This window comes from Dasypus novemcinctus, chromosome 10 (genome assembly GCF_030445035.2).
Source record: "Dasypus novemcinctus isolate mDasNov1 chromosome 10, mDasNov1.1.hap2, whole genome shotgun sequence".
NCBI classification, from domain to species: domain Eukaryota; kingdom Metazoa; phylum Chordata; class Mammalia; order Cingulata; family Dasypodidae; genus Dasypus; species Dasypus novemcinctus.
Window position 1 is genome coordinate 8,353,947 of NC_080682.1, and position 14,130 is coordinate 8,368,076.

General features: G+C 57.0%; 1 protein-coding gene and 1 long non-coding RNA gene across 4 annotated transcripts in view; one reads left to right on the plus strand and one right to left on the minus strand.

Moving 5' to 3' along the window:
- Positions 1-950: 950 nt before the first annotated feature.
- The window catches only part of PACS1 (phosphofurin acidic cluster sorting protein 1), a 187,975-nt gene continuing 174,795 nt past the window's right edge, over positions 951-14,130 (minus strand). For all 3 annotated transcript variants that reach the window (XM_058305146.2, XM_058305145.2, XM_071217950.1), the window contains 13 exons: positions 13,812-13,927; positions 13,500-13,635; positions 12,204-12,308; positions 11,349-11,455; positions 10,336-10,490; positions 10,080-10,190; positions 9,218-9,320; positions 8,654-8,696; positions 6,580-6,622; positions 6,176-6,311; positions 4,088-4,314; positions 2,785-2,904; positions 951-2,608 (listed from right to left, as the gene is read on the minus strand). In XM_058305146.2, the coding sequence (XP_058161129.1) occupies positions 2,493-2,608; positions 2,785-2,904; positions 4,088-4,314; positions 6,176-6,311; positions 6,580-6,622; positions 8,654-8,696; positions 9,218-9,320; positions 10,080-10,190; positions 10,336-10,490; positions 11,349-11,455; positions 12,204-12,308; positions 13,500-13,635; positions 13,812-13,927 (1,518 nt within the window). In that variant the 3' untranslated portion in view covers positions 951-2,492. The remainder of the gene's footprint in view (positions 2,609-2,784; positions 2,905-4,087; positions 4,315-6,175; positions 6,312-6,579; positions 6,623-8,653; positions 8,697-9,217; positions 9,321-10,079; positions 10,191-10,335; positions 10,491-11,348; positions 11,456-12,203; positions 12,309-13,499; positions 13,636-13,811; positions 13,928-14,130) is intronic.
- Positions 3,169-5,905, plus strand: LOC131279971 (uncharacterized). The gene is made up of 3 exons (XR_009187487.2): positions 3,169-3,307; positions 5,225-5,323; positions 5,809-5,905. It is a non-coding gene; the product is annotated as an uncharacterized lncRNA (long non-coding RNA).

Consider the following 14,130-nt stretch of genomic DNA (forward strand, 5'->3'; position numbering starts at 1 on the left):
ACCAACCGGATTTTATATCTTTGTCAGTAGCTACTGGGCATATGGAGCGTCATGATTTCTGGGACATGTTGACAGATCTCGGTGGAGTCTCTCCCTTGGGAGGCAGGTATTATTTCCATTCTCCAGGCTCAGAGGGTTCAAGCAGGGCCACACTGCCGGGTCCCAGGGCTGCCCTCCATTGGAGCATCGGGCCTTGGAGCTGGAAGAGCCCACATCCGAGGCCATGTCTGTGGCATTCTGCTCCTCTGTGGCTGTCCTGCAGGGTGAGGATGCCCACCCCCACCCCCTCCTCCTCCTCCTCCACCTCCACCTCCTCTTCCTCCTCTACCTCTGTTCCACTTCCACCTCCTCCATCTCCTTCTCCTCCTCTGTCCCACTTCGACTCCCACCTCCACCTCCTCTTCCCCCTCCTCCCCCTCCCCCTCCACACCTTTGCCTCTGGGCACTTCACCAGGCAGCTTTACATGCCACCCACTGTCATGGGAATCTTGGTAGAAAAAGGCATCCAAGAAACAGTGGCTAAGATGGTTCCATCCTTAAGGTAAGGGTGGGCAGGAATGCGAGCTCAACAGGTAGACCCAGCCCCACGCCAGCCACCTGCAGAGGCAAAGAAATCTTTGGCTTCAGGTTTCGCCAACTTTCAGAAACTAGGGTGGGACATGACTAGCAGGGGACGAGAAACTAAGTTCTAATTGGAGGTGGGATTCTGGGGTGATGGGTGCTAGTGGGAAGTGGGATTTTGGTGTGGGAAGGTGGTATTTTCCTGTTTCTGGCCTCTCCTTGCCTCGTACTGGGCAAAACACCTTCATGCCTCTGCCTCTACACTTAAGGAGCATATGCTTTTCCCACCTATGTTCCTAGCTGATTGAAATGGAGGTAGGCTGAGCTGTGCGGAGAGGGGAGGGGTGCTGCCGATCCCCGGGCACAGGAAGAGGCTCAGCAGCAGTTGGTAAGAAATCATCAGTTTATTGAATGAAAAATCCAACATCCGCTCAGCCCCCCACCCCGGCCTCCTCTCCGGCCCCAGGAAAGCAGCAGAGCCCAGGCAGATGCTTGGACAGCAGGACTGAGCCGGGGGTGAGGGCTGGAGGAGAGAATTTGGGGAGGTACGGAACATGAGAAAAACACTTTTCAAAATGAAGTTCTGTGCAAAAAACTTCCAGGATGAAATGAGAGGGCAACGGAAAAGCTCTGGAGATGTTGACAGGGATGACGGGCTGGGCGCTATGGGTCAGACTCTGTTCTCAGCCTCTTCCGAGGGCGGAGGCCGAGAAAGGGCTCCCAGGCCGAGCCCGCGGCAAGAGGGAGGCTGGAGCCTGCTGGAGGGAGGCCTGGCTGGGAGGCCGGAGGAGCGGGGCCACAGCCGGGTGGTCACAGGCCCGGTTCAGCCTGGCTGGGAAAGCCCCCGAGGGCCAGGGGTCCCGGGGTGAGAGGGCAGGGAGAACAGGCCGGGAGGGAAGGAGATGAGTTGACACCGGTGGGAAAAGCGCGACGAGGGCCAGGGCCCGGCGGGATCCCAGACTGTGTGTTGGTGGTGGGGGGGTGTGCCTCCCACCTCTCCAGGCCTGAGCTTAGGAACAGGCAGATCTGTGTGTGAGGGAGGGAGGCAGGGACGGGAGGGAGAGGGAGGAAGGACGACGACAAGGGCCAAGGCCACAAGGACAGGAGCGGAGCACGGGGCACACCACGTGGAACAGCCAAGAGGCGGCTGGACACAGAACCGAAGAAACAAGGACACACACAACATTGACGGTGACCTGGGGGTAGGGGAGCAAGTCGTGCAAGTGGGACACTGGGAGGGCCCTCCACCCCCAAAAGACACTGCATTGCCACAGGAACACTGGGGGGTGAGCATGGGGTGGGAGGGCCTGGCCCCTGGGCTCAGGGTGCCCTTTGTGCCCTCCACTGGCGAGCTGTGGGCAAGGCAGAGAAGGCCCACAGGAAGTGGGCAGGGACCCCAGCCCTGGGCAAACGGTTGCTCTTCAGCCACTGGGACCCCACTTAAGCGAGGCGGGATGAGTGGCGTCTGGCAGCTGCGTTTGAGAAAACGTGTTCTGGTGACCGGGGTGGTAGGACTGGACTCTCCTGCTGTAGGCTGAGGAGTCCAGGTTTCCTATTTCCAGCATGGGGACTGGTGGCAGGTGGGCGAAGGGGGAAATCAGCGAAGGCAGGCCCAGAGGACTCGACTCCAGGGCCTGGCAGGCGCAAGAAGGCAAAACCGTCAGGCCTTGGCCTGGAGCAGGAGTGACAAAAGGAAAAGGGGAGAGGGCAGAAGATGGAGGAAGAGGGGCGGCACCCGGGTGGGACTGAGCAGTGGGGTGGGGACAACGGCGTCCCCAGTGGCAGTGTCCTTCAGGACGGAACAAGTGAAATGCAGGCCCCGGGGCGGGCAGAGAGGTTCTGGGGCCCGGGCCTGCTGGCCTCCCCCTGCCCGCAGGCGGTGAGGCTGGGGTGGCAGTGCCAGGAGAGTGAGTGGTCCAGAGAGAGTGCCCTCATGTGGCCTTGCTGCCACTGAACAGTCCCACTGGAAAGTGCTTGACATGGGTGGGCCACTGGGCTGCCAGCTGGAAAAACTTGATGTCACTCCACTCGACTCCATCAATGGACACTGGAGGTGACAGGAAATGAGGCGTGACCAAGGCTGCCATGCCATCTCCCCAGGGCCCTTTGGGGGGGGCCATCTCCGCCCTCCCCTGCAAGGCACAGAGTCAGAGAGCCTGGGCCCCTAGCGTGCCTGCTGCCCGCCCCCAGCACTGCCCCCTGCGGCTCCTCCTTTCCCCCCACCTCTCAGCATGGTCTGCTGCTGCTTGGCGGAGCAGATGAGGCGGCTGATGCCTTCAATGACCTGGCTCTTAGAATCCACTTCCTTCTCTCGAGGTTTCTTGCTCAGGAAGATGGTGGGAACTGGAAAGCAAGCAGGAACCTCCTCTTTATCAGCCCCTGGAAAAGCAGCCCTTCCCCTCCGCTCCCAGCCTTCTGCCACCCTCTCCGTCCTGTGGGAAGAGGGGTTCGCAGAAGGCAGGTATCTGCAGGAAGCCCGTCCTGTCTCCCTGGCACTCCTGGCTCCAAGGAAGAGCTCCAGGCTGTATAGCAGGAGCTGTGAGTTCCTGACCTGGTCCCAGATCTCGTCTTGTGACCTGGCTAAGATCCTGCTCCTCTCCTTGGGCCGTGACCTCTTCACCTCTACTGCAAGGCTCTGGGCCAGGGGAGCCTCCCTCCTCTGTGGAGCCGACTCCTCAGGGTGCTGCGGCAGGGAGGGACGCCAAGGCAGCACGTGTTTGTACAGATTCTGCCCGGGGATGCCGAGGTGAGCAGTGCATGTTTCACACACAGGTCTGGGCAGGTACTGCCTCTGCCGTGTAGTCCACGACCCCTGCCCCACTTCTAGGGGAACGTGCAGAAATAGGCACAGCTGCTTTGGGGAGTGGTCGACAGAGGTGGGCTCCTGCAGTTAAAGGAAGCCACGGGCTGAGAGCCAGGGGCAAGGAGGCTGGGCAGGCCCTCGGGCCACACCTCGACCAGCCCAGGAGCACGGCCAGGTCTGAGGACCTTTACAGCTGGAACGACAGAGCAAGCGCTGACTCAGCACTGGCCAGGTCGTGGGGGTTCCTGCCCAGAACACAGGCCCCATGGCCAGCTCCGCCTCGGCCTGCCTTAAGCTGCCCTGCATAGCGAGAATGGATTGTACTCCCCTTAACTCGTAAGCAGCGTTGTCCTTCTGAGGGCTCTCTGGACTGGCTTCCAGCGCTGAGTGAGGGCAAGCGGTGGCCGTGGAGCTCCCATCACACAGACCATTCCTGAGGGCAGGGGCCGCCAGGCTCTCCCTTCTAGCCCCCGAGCTGCCGATTCTCGGCAACCTTGACCAAATGCTTCAGTGGGGACCTCAGTTTCCTTCCTTACAAACCCAGAAGACAGATCCTGGCCTCGTCCCGCGAGGTGGGACTGAGCCCGGGGCGTGGGGACCTAGGCTGGGCCACGTGGCCCGTGTGCCACTTCTCCCTCACCCACAGTCTCCCAGAAGCAGGTTCTGTCCCCAACCCTGGGAGAAGAATGGAGGTGGTCGTCCTTGGCCTTGGAGGTCACTCACCTTTCTTGTTCTTTTCTTTGGTGACCACGGTCATTGCCATGGTGCCAGAAAGCTGGGCCTCTCCCCCATGGGGCAGGCGGGAAACCTGCACTGAGCGGAAGACACTCTTGAGGGTGTTCTTGGAGCTGGCGTCCCTCTTGTCACCCTCCCTCCTCCGCTCCCCGGGGTGGCCCAGCCAGTAGTCCACCTGGAGGCCAATCACATCCCCGTATGGGCTATTGGGGCTCCTGGGGAAGGGAAACGAAAATGGAAGTCAGTTTCTGCCCTCAGCTCCCAGCTCCTGGGCCAGCCTGGGCAAGAGGGGCCCACCAGCCTCTGGGTGGGACGAGGCACGGGCGCTCAGGCTCGAGGAGAGGAGAAGGCCTTCGCCAGGCTCTGGGGTCTCTGCGCTCTCACTGGAGCGGCTCTTCTGGGAGTGGAGAATCAGGCTGATCTGAGAACAAAGCTAAACGAGGATAAAAGCCCAAGTCATGGTAAGGGAACCAAATAAAGAGGTCACGAGAGGATGAAGAAAGCAGAAAGGAGAGAGGTTTTACCAAGGTAAAAAGCAGGTGTGTGCACACACGTCCAGAGAGCAAAGCCTGGGCCCAAACCAAGCCAAATGCGGCAGAAGAATCACTGTGCAGCTCCAGCGCGACCCGGGGAGAGCTGCCAGGCCCACCTGCGCCTGTCTCTTATTTACGGCACTTCTAGCTCAGGGACGATTTTAGCTCCAAGGGGAAAAAAGGGCTGATATTTTCTTGAAAGAAGGCGCCAGACACAATAGGTACACAGGCTACAAAAGTCATCTGACATTCTCTTTCTGCCTGGTTCCATGAAAAAACAAGCTTAAAGTGCATGGGAAAGGAGGGCGCGGTAAGGGTTGGTCCCAAAGCTTCCCAAATCCATTCCGGACAGAAACTCATTATGCTGGGGTGGGGGCTGGGGGGGTGGATTAGGAAACCAGGAACTGCAAGGTGACTGGGGCATCCCTTGGCTATAGGGGTTTTCTCCTTCTCTTAAATTGTCCCCTCCAGGCCCATCAGTAGAAGGACCTTAAGGGGAATGAAAGCCAGAAAGAGGGTGAGAGGGCTAAGGATTAGGGTTCTAGCTCCAAGGCAGGCTTCCCTCCACCTGACAATATGCCACCTTCTTCAGGGACGAGGACACTGACATTTGGGGTTTTGGAACAGCCACTGGCCAATGCCTGCCTTCACCACTGCTGAAAGGCCATCACTAGAAGAAATGAAGGAACAGGTAAAGGGAGGAGAAAGGAAAACAGCGAAGAAGAAAAAGAAGGACGCTTTCTCTCTGTTCTTTTCTCACCCTCTGCCAGGAGTACTCGTCTCACCCCTGCCACAAGCTGGCTCTTTCTTACCCTTGGGGCCACTGTATCTAAACTTTAGATACTTTAGGTCCTAAGGAAAGCCTCTCCCTCCCCCTCATCACCACCGCCCTGCTCACGTTTCACAGACCGATCACAAGCCACAGACCTTTACTTTATTTATTGCTTCTGCATTGCCAAGGTCCCCCCTTCGAGCGAGAGCCCCAGGAGGACAGGGTCCTCTCCAGCCCATTCGCTGCTATAGCCCCCCTGCCTCACCGGCGACTGGCACTGACCAGTGGCCTGGACACACGAAGGAGGGCCCCACCTAGTGTGTGCCAGGCACTAACAAGCGTGCTTTTTACCTAAGCCTGCCACCGAGCCAATGAGGGAGCTACTTTACCTCTTTTTTTTACAGATGATGAAACTGCAGCTTCATAACTTACCCAAGCTAACATGGTGGACAGAAACCAGAGCCATGACTCCCACTCCTGCCCCGGGCAGTCACATAACAAGACACTCGCACGAACTTTAAGGCTATGAAGGGCCTCTGCCAGCAGATCTCCTTCAGCCCTGAAGCTCTGCGAGACAGGCAGGGAAGAAGGCTGCTCCCTGTTCTGCAGAGCTGTGCGAGGAGTTGCCCAGCAAGTGACTCACGTCTCTGCATTTTAACTCCAAGGTTCTCGCCGCTATTCATCTTCCTGCACAGCCCATCAGGTTCCTGGTCCCGGGGAGGGGGCAGGGCGGGAAGGGCAGGGAAGGGCAGGGAAGGGCAGGAGGCTTACCCCACGACGGCGAGGGCGCTGCTCATGGACGGGGAGGAAGGGGGGGTGGCCGTGGCATCCCGGCTCAGGCCTGTGCTGGAGGGTGGTGATGTGGAGGGCACCATAAGGCTGACCACGGGAGACTCGTCCCCATCGCCTGTCAGGGAACAAAGAGTCGGCCAGAGGAAGCCAAGACTGGCCCCGCGGCGGGACAGAGCCCCAGGGCCTATCTTTCCCTGAGCAGCAGCCTTGCTTTCCCCCTGGGTGCGGGGACTCCTACCCATCTGCTCTGTCACCACTCCCGCTGGCGGATGAGGCTGCCCACACTTCTCCTGTTCAGACTCTGACTTCCCTCAACACCGGAGTCTCTAACTTCCAGACTAAGGAGCAGGCCGGTGAGCACGGCCCTCAGCCCACAAACGCACCTGTAGCTGAAGGAGAGTCTTCAACCAGGCCCACCTTCACCACCTGGGAGGAAAGCAGAGGCACAGGTGTTAGCCCCCGCATCGAGCCTGGACGCAGCCCAAGGCCACTGGAAACAGACGGGGCAAAAGAGCCACTACCACTGATTTTATCGGGGACTTTTAAAACCCTGTCAGAGCCGAAGCTGTCCAGAACTTTAAGTGATGTGTAAAAAACAAAAAACAAACAAAAATCCCAGTCCCAAACAATGAGGTGAGGTATGAGATTTCTGGGGCTCTTCTCTGTGGATAAAGGCAAAGCCCATCTTGAAGGCAGGAAACATTTTAGCATTCTGATCTCATTTTTTTAAAGATCATCCCGGTAGGAGGCTGTCTTCTCCAAGTCACTGAGAGAAAGCCCAGGCGGACTGCTTCCACCGGCCTCCACCGGGAGAGGGGCCTGCCGGGCTGCGGACGCCCCAGGGAGGGCTGATGGAGCTGACACCCGCTCCCTCCCCTCCAGCCCCCCCCACTCTGAAGGAATAACAATGGGGAGGCGAGGGTCCCCATCTGCCAAACGCTATGCTGATTTCAGCATCCCAAAGAATTTTAAACACCCCATAGAGAATTCTGGAAAGGACAGAAGGGGCCCCTAGTGGCCCAAAAAGGAAACGGCTGGACACAGAATATAAAAATGTTACTGCTGTGGTTTTAAGTGCCGCTTTGTTAACTGGCAGGCCTGGGCCAGCGCCTGGTGAAGCTGGCTCTGGGGATGGTGTGGGCGGTTACAAGCTACCTGCAGACGACCCCCCAAGGCTGCCAAGGGCAGGGTGCTGCCATTCAGTCCTTTGTTCCAGATTCTCCACACGCCCCTACTTTGGTTGCCAGAGAGTAACAGGTTGGGGCTTCGTGAAGACGACTCCCCTTCCCCTTGCTCCCCTGGCCCTGCACAGGGCTGCTGGCTCCTTTGCTGCTTCTCCTTGTTTTAATACTATTTCTTCTACCTCTCCTGGCTGCGAGGCCAGAGCGAGCAGCAACCCACAGCCCAGGAAGTTGTGAGCTGAAGCAGCTGCGGCAGGCTGGGGCCACGGCTCTGGGAGCACCGGGGGATGACCAGGGACTGAAGCGCCAGCCAGACCGGAGCTGTGCAAGTCACTCCCCGGACTCGAGAGGGCCACGCCCCCGCTCCAGACCCTAGACGCTCAGCCTCCTGCAGGTGCAGAGAACAGGGAGAGCAGGCGGCCAGGCCCGCTGGTCTGCACAGGCCCTTTCCCTCTAAAGAGTTCTGAGGGCTCCTCAAGGAGGTGACAGAAAAAGATATAAGCTGATCTCCACGGGAAGTTGGGTTGTCTTGTAAGTGGAAATCTGAGTTTCCATCCTGCTCATGTGGTGCACTCCTGCCCCTGACAGGGCGACACAGCTATCTCCTCTCTGGGTTGGTTCATGCCTGTGGTCCAGCAGGTGCCAAAAATGAAACGAGACCAAAAGCCAATACTGGCTGACATCAAAGACATCCAAGAGATTCTTTTTTCTTCAAAATCCTCTAGGAGAGATTTTTCCTTGATTAACCGGGAAGCGAAAGAAGAGCCTCTTCCTCTCAGTGGTCTATGTGACCCTGCAGATGGGAAAGCCTATTTCTCAGGCTCTCTTTGGGGCATCGTCCGTCATTATTTCTGCGTCATTATTCCCTGGAGCATGTGGAAGCTGTGCATCGCTCCTGGAGCCAGGTGCCAAGTTCAGGGCCTGGTGTGGCAGGTCCGAGACAGCAGGAAGGAAGTGGGAAAGGAGGACACGGACAGGAACAGGCTGACCTGCGTCCCGGCCCAGGGTCTCCTCCTCGGCTCTGCTGACCTGGGGAGGGCACTCTCTGGGGGGGCTGCCTGTGACTGCAGGGTGTGGAGCAGCATCCCTGCCCCCCCACCAGGTGCCAGCAGCGTCTACCCCCCAAGCTGTGACAACCATTGCCCAATGTTCTTGCCAGAGCAAAACCAGCCCTGGCCAAGAATCGCTGTCCTGGGTGAGCTGGTGGCTCTCCTGTGGAGGGAGGGGAGGGCCAAGTGACGGGCAGGGTGGAGAGGAGAGGAGAGCCGGTACTCACGCCAATGAAGGGAATAAACTTCTGATAGGAGTCTTCGTCAGGGCTGTAGAGAGACAGGAAAGCTTTACTGTTTGCTGCTTAGACTGAATGACATGCTGGGGGAAAGCAGCTTTTCATATTTTATCGTGGCTTCTAAGGAGTCTAGGAAACTGTTACATTTTCTCATCTCATCTCAGGGTGGCTGGGGAAGGCCTATTACAGAGTACAGAGTACTCAAAATGGAGGCAAAAGGCACGATTTTGCGAGCTACTCTCCCTGCTTCCCACATGTGAGTTTTAGTCACTAGCGTGGACTTCTGTATTGAGGGGGTGAGGAAGGAAATCAATGAATCACGTCTCTATAGACGGGGAGGCCGAGGGCAAGGAAGAGAAGATTGGCTGGGACGTCACACACACACACACCCCAGCCCCCCCCCCTTGGGTTCCTAGCAAGGGAAATGGTGGTGATGGTGGTGGTGGGAGGGGGAGGCAGGGGAAGAAGGGAAATGTGAAAAAACAAAGAAAACTCAAGATTCATTTAACCTATCCAACCAATTTTTAAGAAATCCCCTAAAGTCAAACTTACAACTTATGCCTGCAGGTCAGCATGGCCTCAGCCACAGGAAGCTGGTGTGTCACGCTTGCCCCGTTGACATACTGCATCACTCGCCCCACTACGTCCAGTTGCTCTGCGGAAAAGCCAAGAACATACCTGCTGACTCGCCCCAGCAGGTAAACCAGCAAGACCCTCGAGAGCCCCTCCTCGAGGCCCATCAGAGGGTCCTTGGAGCCGAGGGACTGCTGGCAGAGAAAGAGCTCCAAAGGGCTCCCTTTGGTTTAGACTCTAAGGAACCAGGAGCCACAGAACTGTCCTGTCTTCCCGTCACTTTGCTTGCCCTGTGCCTACCCTGGCCAAGCAGCCTCATTTTCTCATGTCCACCTGCTCCTGCCTCTGCCTTCGCTAAAATCAACTTTCCAACCGAGAGGGTCCCCTCCACTCTACCAATCTTTGCACATCACTTCTTCAGGATCGGTCTCAGCATTCACTGTGACCTTTCAGCTCTAAAGAATGCAACTCCACTTTAATCCCTGCCATTGTTTTTCTCTATTTCCAGAAAATACATGGCTGATACAGTGTTATTCATTTACCAGTAGATGGTTTAGTAATTATTCTTTGCTGCTTACATTTGATCTCTACATCTAGACAAGTCACATCTACCACCCACACGTAGTCCTCCTTCTTTCTAGTGTGCAAGAGCAGAACAAACAGCAGAAACTAGAATCATCCATGGAAGCAGGACTCCAATCAGTACACAATGACTGGGAAAATGAACGGTTCCTGTGAATGGGGGCTTAGAGCCACAGGGAGGAAAGAAGCTGAGCCCTGGGAGCGTCTTCGGCCTCACTTTGGGGGTGTAGTGGGGAGCTCTCTTACAAGAGGCCATTACCTGACACAGGGGGTTCTGAGCGACTGAACAGGTCTCTCCAGCCAGAATCAAGGAAGGTACTGCTGTATCTACTGTCGACTGAGCCCAAGTATTTGGCCACAGGGTGAGAACCTGGTAGGTGGAAAACCAGGGAGATGAGCAGGTTGGGGGAGAGCTCCTGCCCTTGGTCTTCTGTCCCTTCCAAGCACCCAACCCCTCCATCCTGCGTCAGCGTGGAATGCGCCTCTAGAACCCTGGAATGCTGCCCTGTCTTTACCGAGAGGGACGATGAGAAAGCGCAGGTAGCCAAGCCAGTCGGAGGTCTTGCTGGCCAGTGACTTGACAAAGAATCGGAGGATGGAGCTCAGGTAACTTTGGCCTCCCACAGCGGCTACCTTCACTGGCCGTGGCATGGAGGAGTTGCAGTTGCAGCTGGGGAGGAGATTCACAAGCACGTTCAGGGGTCTCCCAGGATCCTGCTCTGAGGAGGGCCCCAAGCACTGACTTCACTTGATCTCAACAATCCACAGGGGACAAACAAATCAATAAGATAATACAGTGAGAGGTGATCAACTGCAGTGCTTTTTCAATTGAGAGAAAAACGCAGGGTCAGAGAGGGCAGGTGCTTGCCTGTGGAGGATGACAAAGGCAGCTGAGGCTGGCAGGGGGACCCTGGTCGTGCCTCCAGCCCAGGTGCCTGCAATCCCAGCAGTCCTCTTTCACACCTGCAGGAGACTCTGCACCGCCCCCCATCCTGCCCCCAAGGGCATGTAGACTCTAGATCAGGGGTTGTAACCTATTTTTTTTGTTCCATGGACCCCTTTGCCAGTCAAGTGAAAACCACGGACCCCTTCTCAGAATGTAGTGGCAGAGAGTTTTATAACACTCAAATCACAGGTCAGAAAATAAAGATAAGTTGATTTTTTTCAATTCAAGCTCACAGAGCCCTGAAATCTGTGGACCCCTGGTTAAGAACCCCTGCTCTAGATGGTCAAGCAACACTGTACAGTTAGAGGGATGGAAGTGAAATTTCTTTATAACCGTGGCCTTCTTCATCAAGCATTTAAGAAAAAGGTGAGGAAAGCCAAGGTGTGGCAGGAGCCCAGGCAGGGAGTTGATCTTTGGCAGGCAGGGAGCTCCTCTGCAGTCTCCTGCTGCCACCCCCAACCACGCGCCCCGCTGGGTGAGGGTCTGGGGAGGCCTGGAGGGCCTGTCCTTGTCTGGAAGTTGGGGAGGGTGGATGAGGCCAGGAGGAGGCCCCGAGGGCAGGCGGGGGGCAGGGGCGCTTACTAGCGCTGGATGCGGGTGAGCAGGGCTGACAGCACGGCCTGGACCTCCACGGTGGAGCAGGTGCATACCACAGGCTTCCGCTGCTCCTGCAGCAGCTCCGCCACGTACTGCAGGGGAGGCGGGGAAAGGGCAGGGGCGCAGGTGAGGCCATAGGCAGGGACACCCCCGCCCCCCGCCCCTGCTGCGCCGCATGCTGAGAGGGCTGGCGAGGGCAGGCTGAGCGGCGAGGTCCTGTCCTCGTTGGGTTGGGGCTGGGGTCGTTCAGACCACGCCAGGGCAAGGCGGTCAGGTCTCCCCACTGTGAGGAGAGAAGGGGCCAAACCCCACCCAGAAACCGACACCAGGCAGTGGGGAAGCTGAGGGAACGCCCATTACATGTCCCCTCCGTAGCCCCACGCCAGGTGTCGGGGCCTTGGCGGGATTCTGGCACCGGTATCTAACTGCGGGGGGCAGCGGTGAGGGCAAGCAGGCAGCAGTTGCTCTGCCCATTGTGAACTGCCTTCCTGGGAACGAGGGGAGGGGCAACCGCTGCCATTTTATAGCACTTTGTACCTTCTCCAGGTACCTTCATTCTGCTATCCTGCCAGACACACACAACCTCTCAGAACGTAAGCAGGACACGTATTTCGGTTGCTTCTTTAACAAATGAGGAAACTGAGGTACTGGAAGGTTAATGGCAGTTTGGAATAATGACAGAACTGGGACTAGAAACCAGAGCTATGGATTTAGTTCAAGCTAAGGTGGGCACCTGAGATACCCATCATTTTCCTACTTTCCCATGCGTGCCTTTAAATCACATGGATCTCTTGCTTGCCATAACCTCTCCTCCCCACCCCTGCCATCTTCGAGCTTTACCTGGCCCTGCCAATCGGCGGTGTTCACAAGGATGACGTTCTCTGGAAGGGCTGCATCTGACACCAGAATCTGATTCAGCTGGTCATATACCACCTTCCTTGGGATCTGCAGGGACAAACGTGGCCATCAGGCAGTCTCCAAGATTTGAAGGGTAGGGCTGGGAGGACCAGTGCGAAGAGAGGCCTGGAGCAGGGGTGTTCCGAGAGAACAGACACGGGGAATCTGTGAAGGAGACCTAGCATCCCGCTGGCCAGACCAACACGGGAAGGAGGAGGCTGCAGGGTTAAGCAGAGACCCGCAGGGGCCACAGCAACACATCGGGGCCGGGCCGGGCAGAGCGCCTGCCAGAGGGAGGGCAGAGAGTGCTGGAGACGCAGTAAGCACCAGTGGAGAGCCATGACGCCAGGGATGATGGGAGAGGAGGCGGCAGCGAGCGGGTGAACAGGTGCTCGGGGATGGAAAGGAGGGCAAGGCGAGAGAAATCGCGGAGTGTCGGGGAGCTGCGCGGGGAGCCCGGCTGTCAAAGGGAACAAAAGGTATTTCAGGAACATGATTAACAAGAAGGACAGAACCTCGCCCCAGGCACTGGGCTATTCTAGGCTGGGGTTCAATTTTCAGCTGTGTAACAGCGTCACATCAGGAAGCCGCACTGCCACAAACTCCTCTCTCAACAATAGTTGGAGGTACTTGGGCAGGCTTGTGGCGCTGCTCTGGGAGAACGTACAGACGTGAGGCGAGCCAGTTCGGGAAAAGCATCCCCAAGCGCCTAACGCCTCTGGCTGACAGAGGGAGAACCTAATTCCGGGGACCAGCTTCTTGGCACTCCGCTTCCAGGCCCTCTCCTTGGGTCTTTAAATCAAAATATTTCACTGTTGCTGACTTATCACCATAAGACCTTACTAATTAACCCACAGGGGTATTAAGTGTATCAGAACTTCTGGTCAGTGACACCCAGTGAGGTTTTAATGTTGCTGGCCTCTGGAACAATCGATTCACCACACAATCTCCAGGCTGAAGGCTGATGGAGGCAGAGGAAGCAGAACAGGCCACGGGTATGGAACTGCACTTGCGGCTGACGGAAGGCGAGGGCAATGCCAGCATTCTGCACGCCTTCCCGTTCCCGCAAACCCGCTAGCAGACAGCAAATTCCTATTAGACTCCTCTGATTTGGGTTTTCTTCAAGACTTTGTATGGAGAGCATTTCAAGGCATTTCTTCTCCCCTCCCCCATCCAATTGCCCAAGGAAGATGACAAAACAGAAATGCAGTGCAGCGGAGCTCGGAGAGCCTGGAGTACCTGCGTGCCGTGGCCCAGGTCAGGCGAGCGCTCGCTGTCTGAACTGTTGGTCCTCTCGCTCAGGGGCTTGGAGAGCTGCCGCTCCTTCAGGGGTGTGCTCCTCTTCTGCCGCGGTGTGTGCACTCCCTCCACTTTGCTGTCAGAGACGAGGAAAGAAGTGCTTAAACAACCTCTCTGACCCAAAAGCTGTTCCCGGCCCACTCCTTCCTGAGGTCATGAGTCTACACCAAACAGAGCCCCAGAAGTATCCCATCTGCTTGGCCGCCTGCACCCCCTCCCACGTTTGGGGAGTTTCTTTCTCAGCTTGAATACCTGGGGGAGGCAGAGCCCTGCAGATCCGTTTTGCTGGATTTCATGGGAGTTTTGACTTTCTCTGGTACAACCAGACTGGTGCTTACATCTCCAAACATGTCCTGGTCAGTGATTTCCTGCCATGGAGGAGAGGAAGCAGTGAGGGTTACTTCTCAATGGCACCCACGTGCCTTGACAGAGCCCTGCAAGGACCCATCACATCCTGAGGAGTCATTCATTTGCTTTTCTTTCCTGGAACCACATGGTTCATGAAACGCCGACCTCACTGATGGGAAAGGGTTACTGTTTAATGCAGGGACCCCGCTGTGCTGGGCACTGT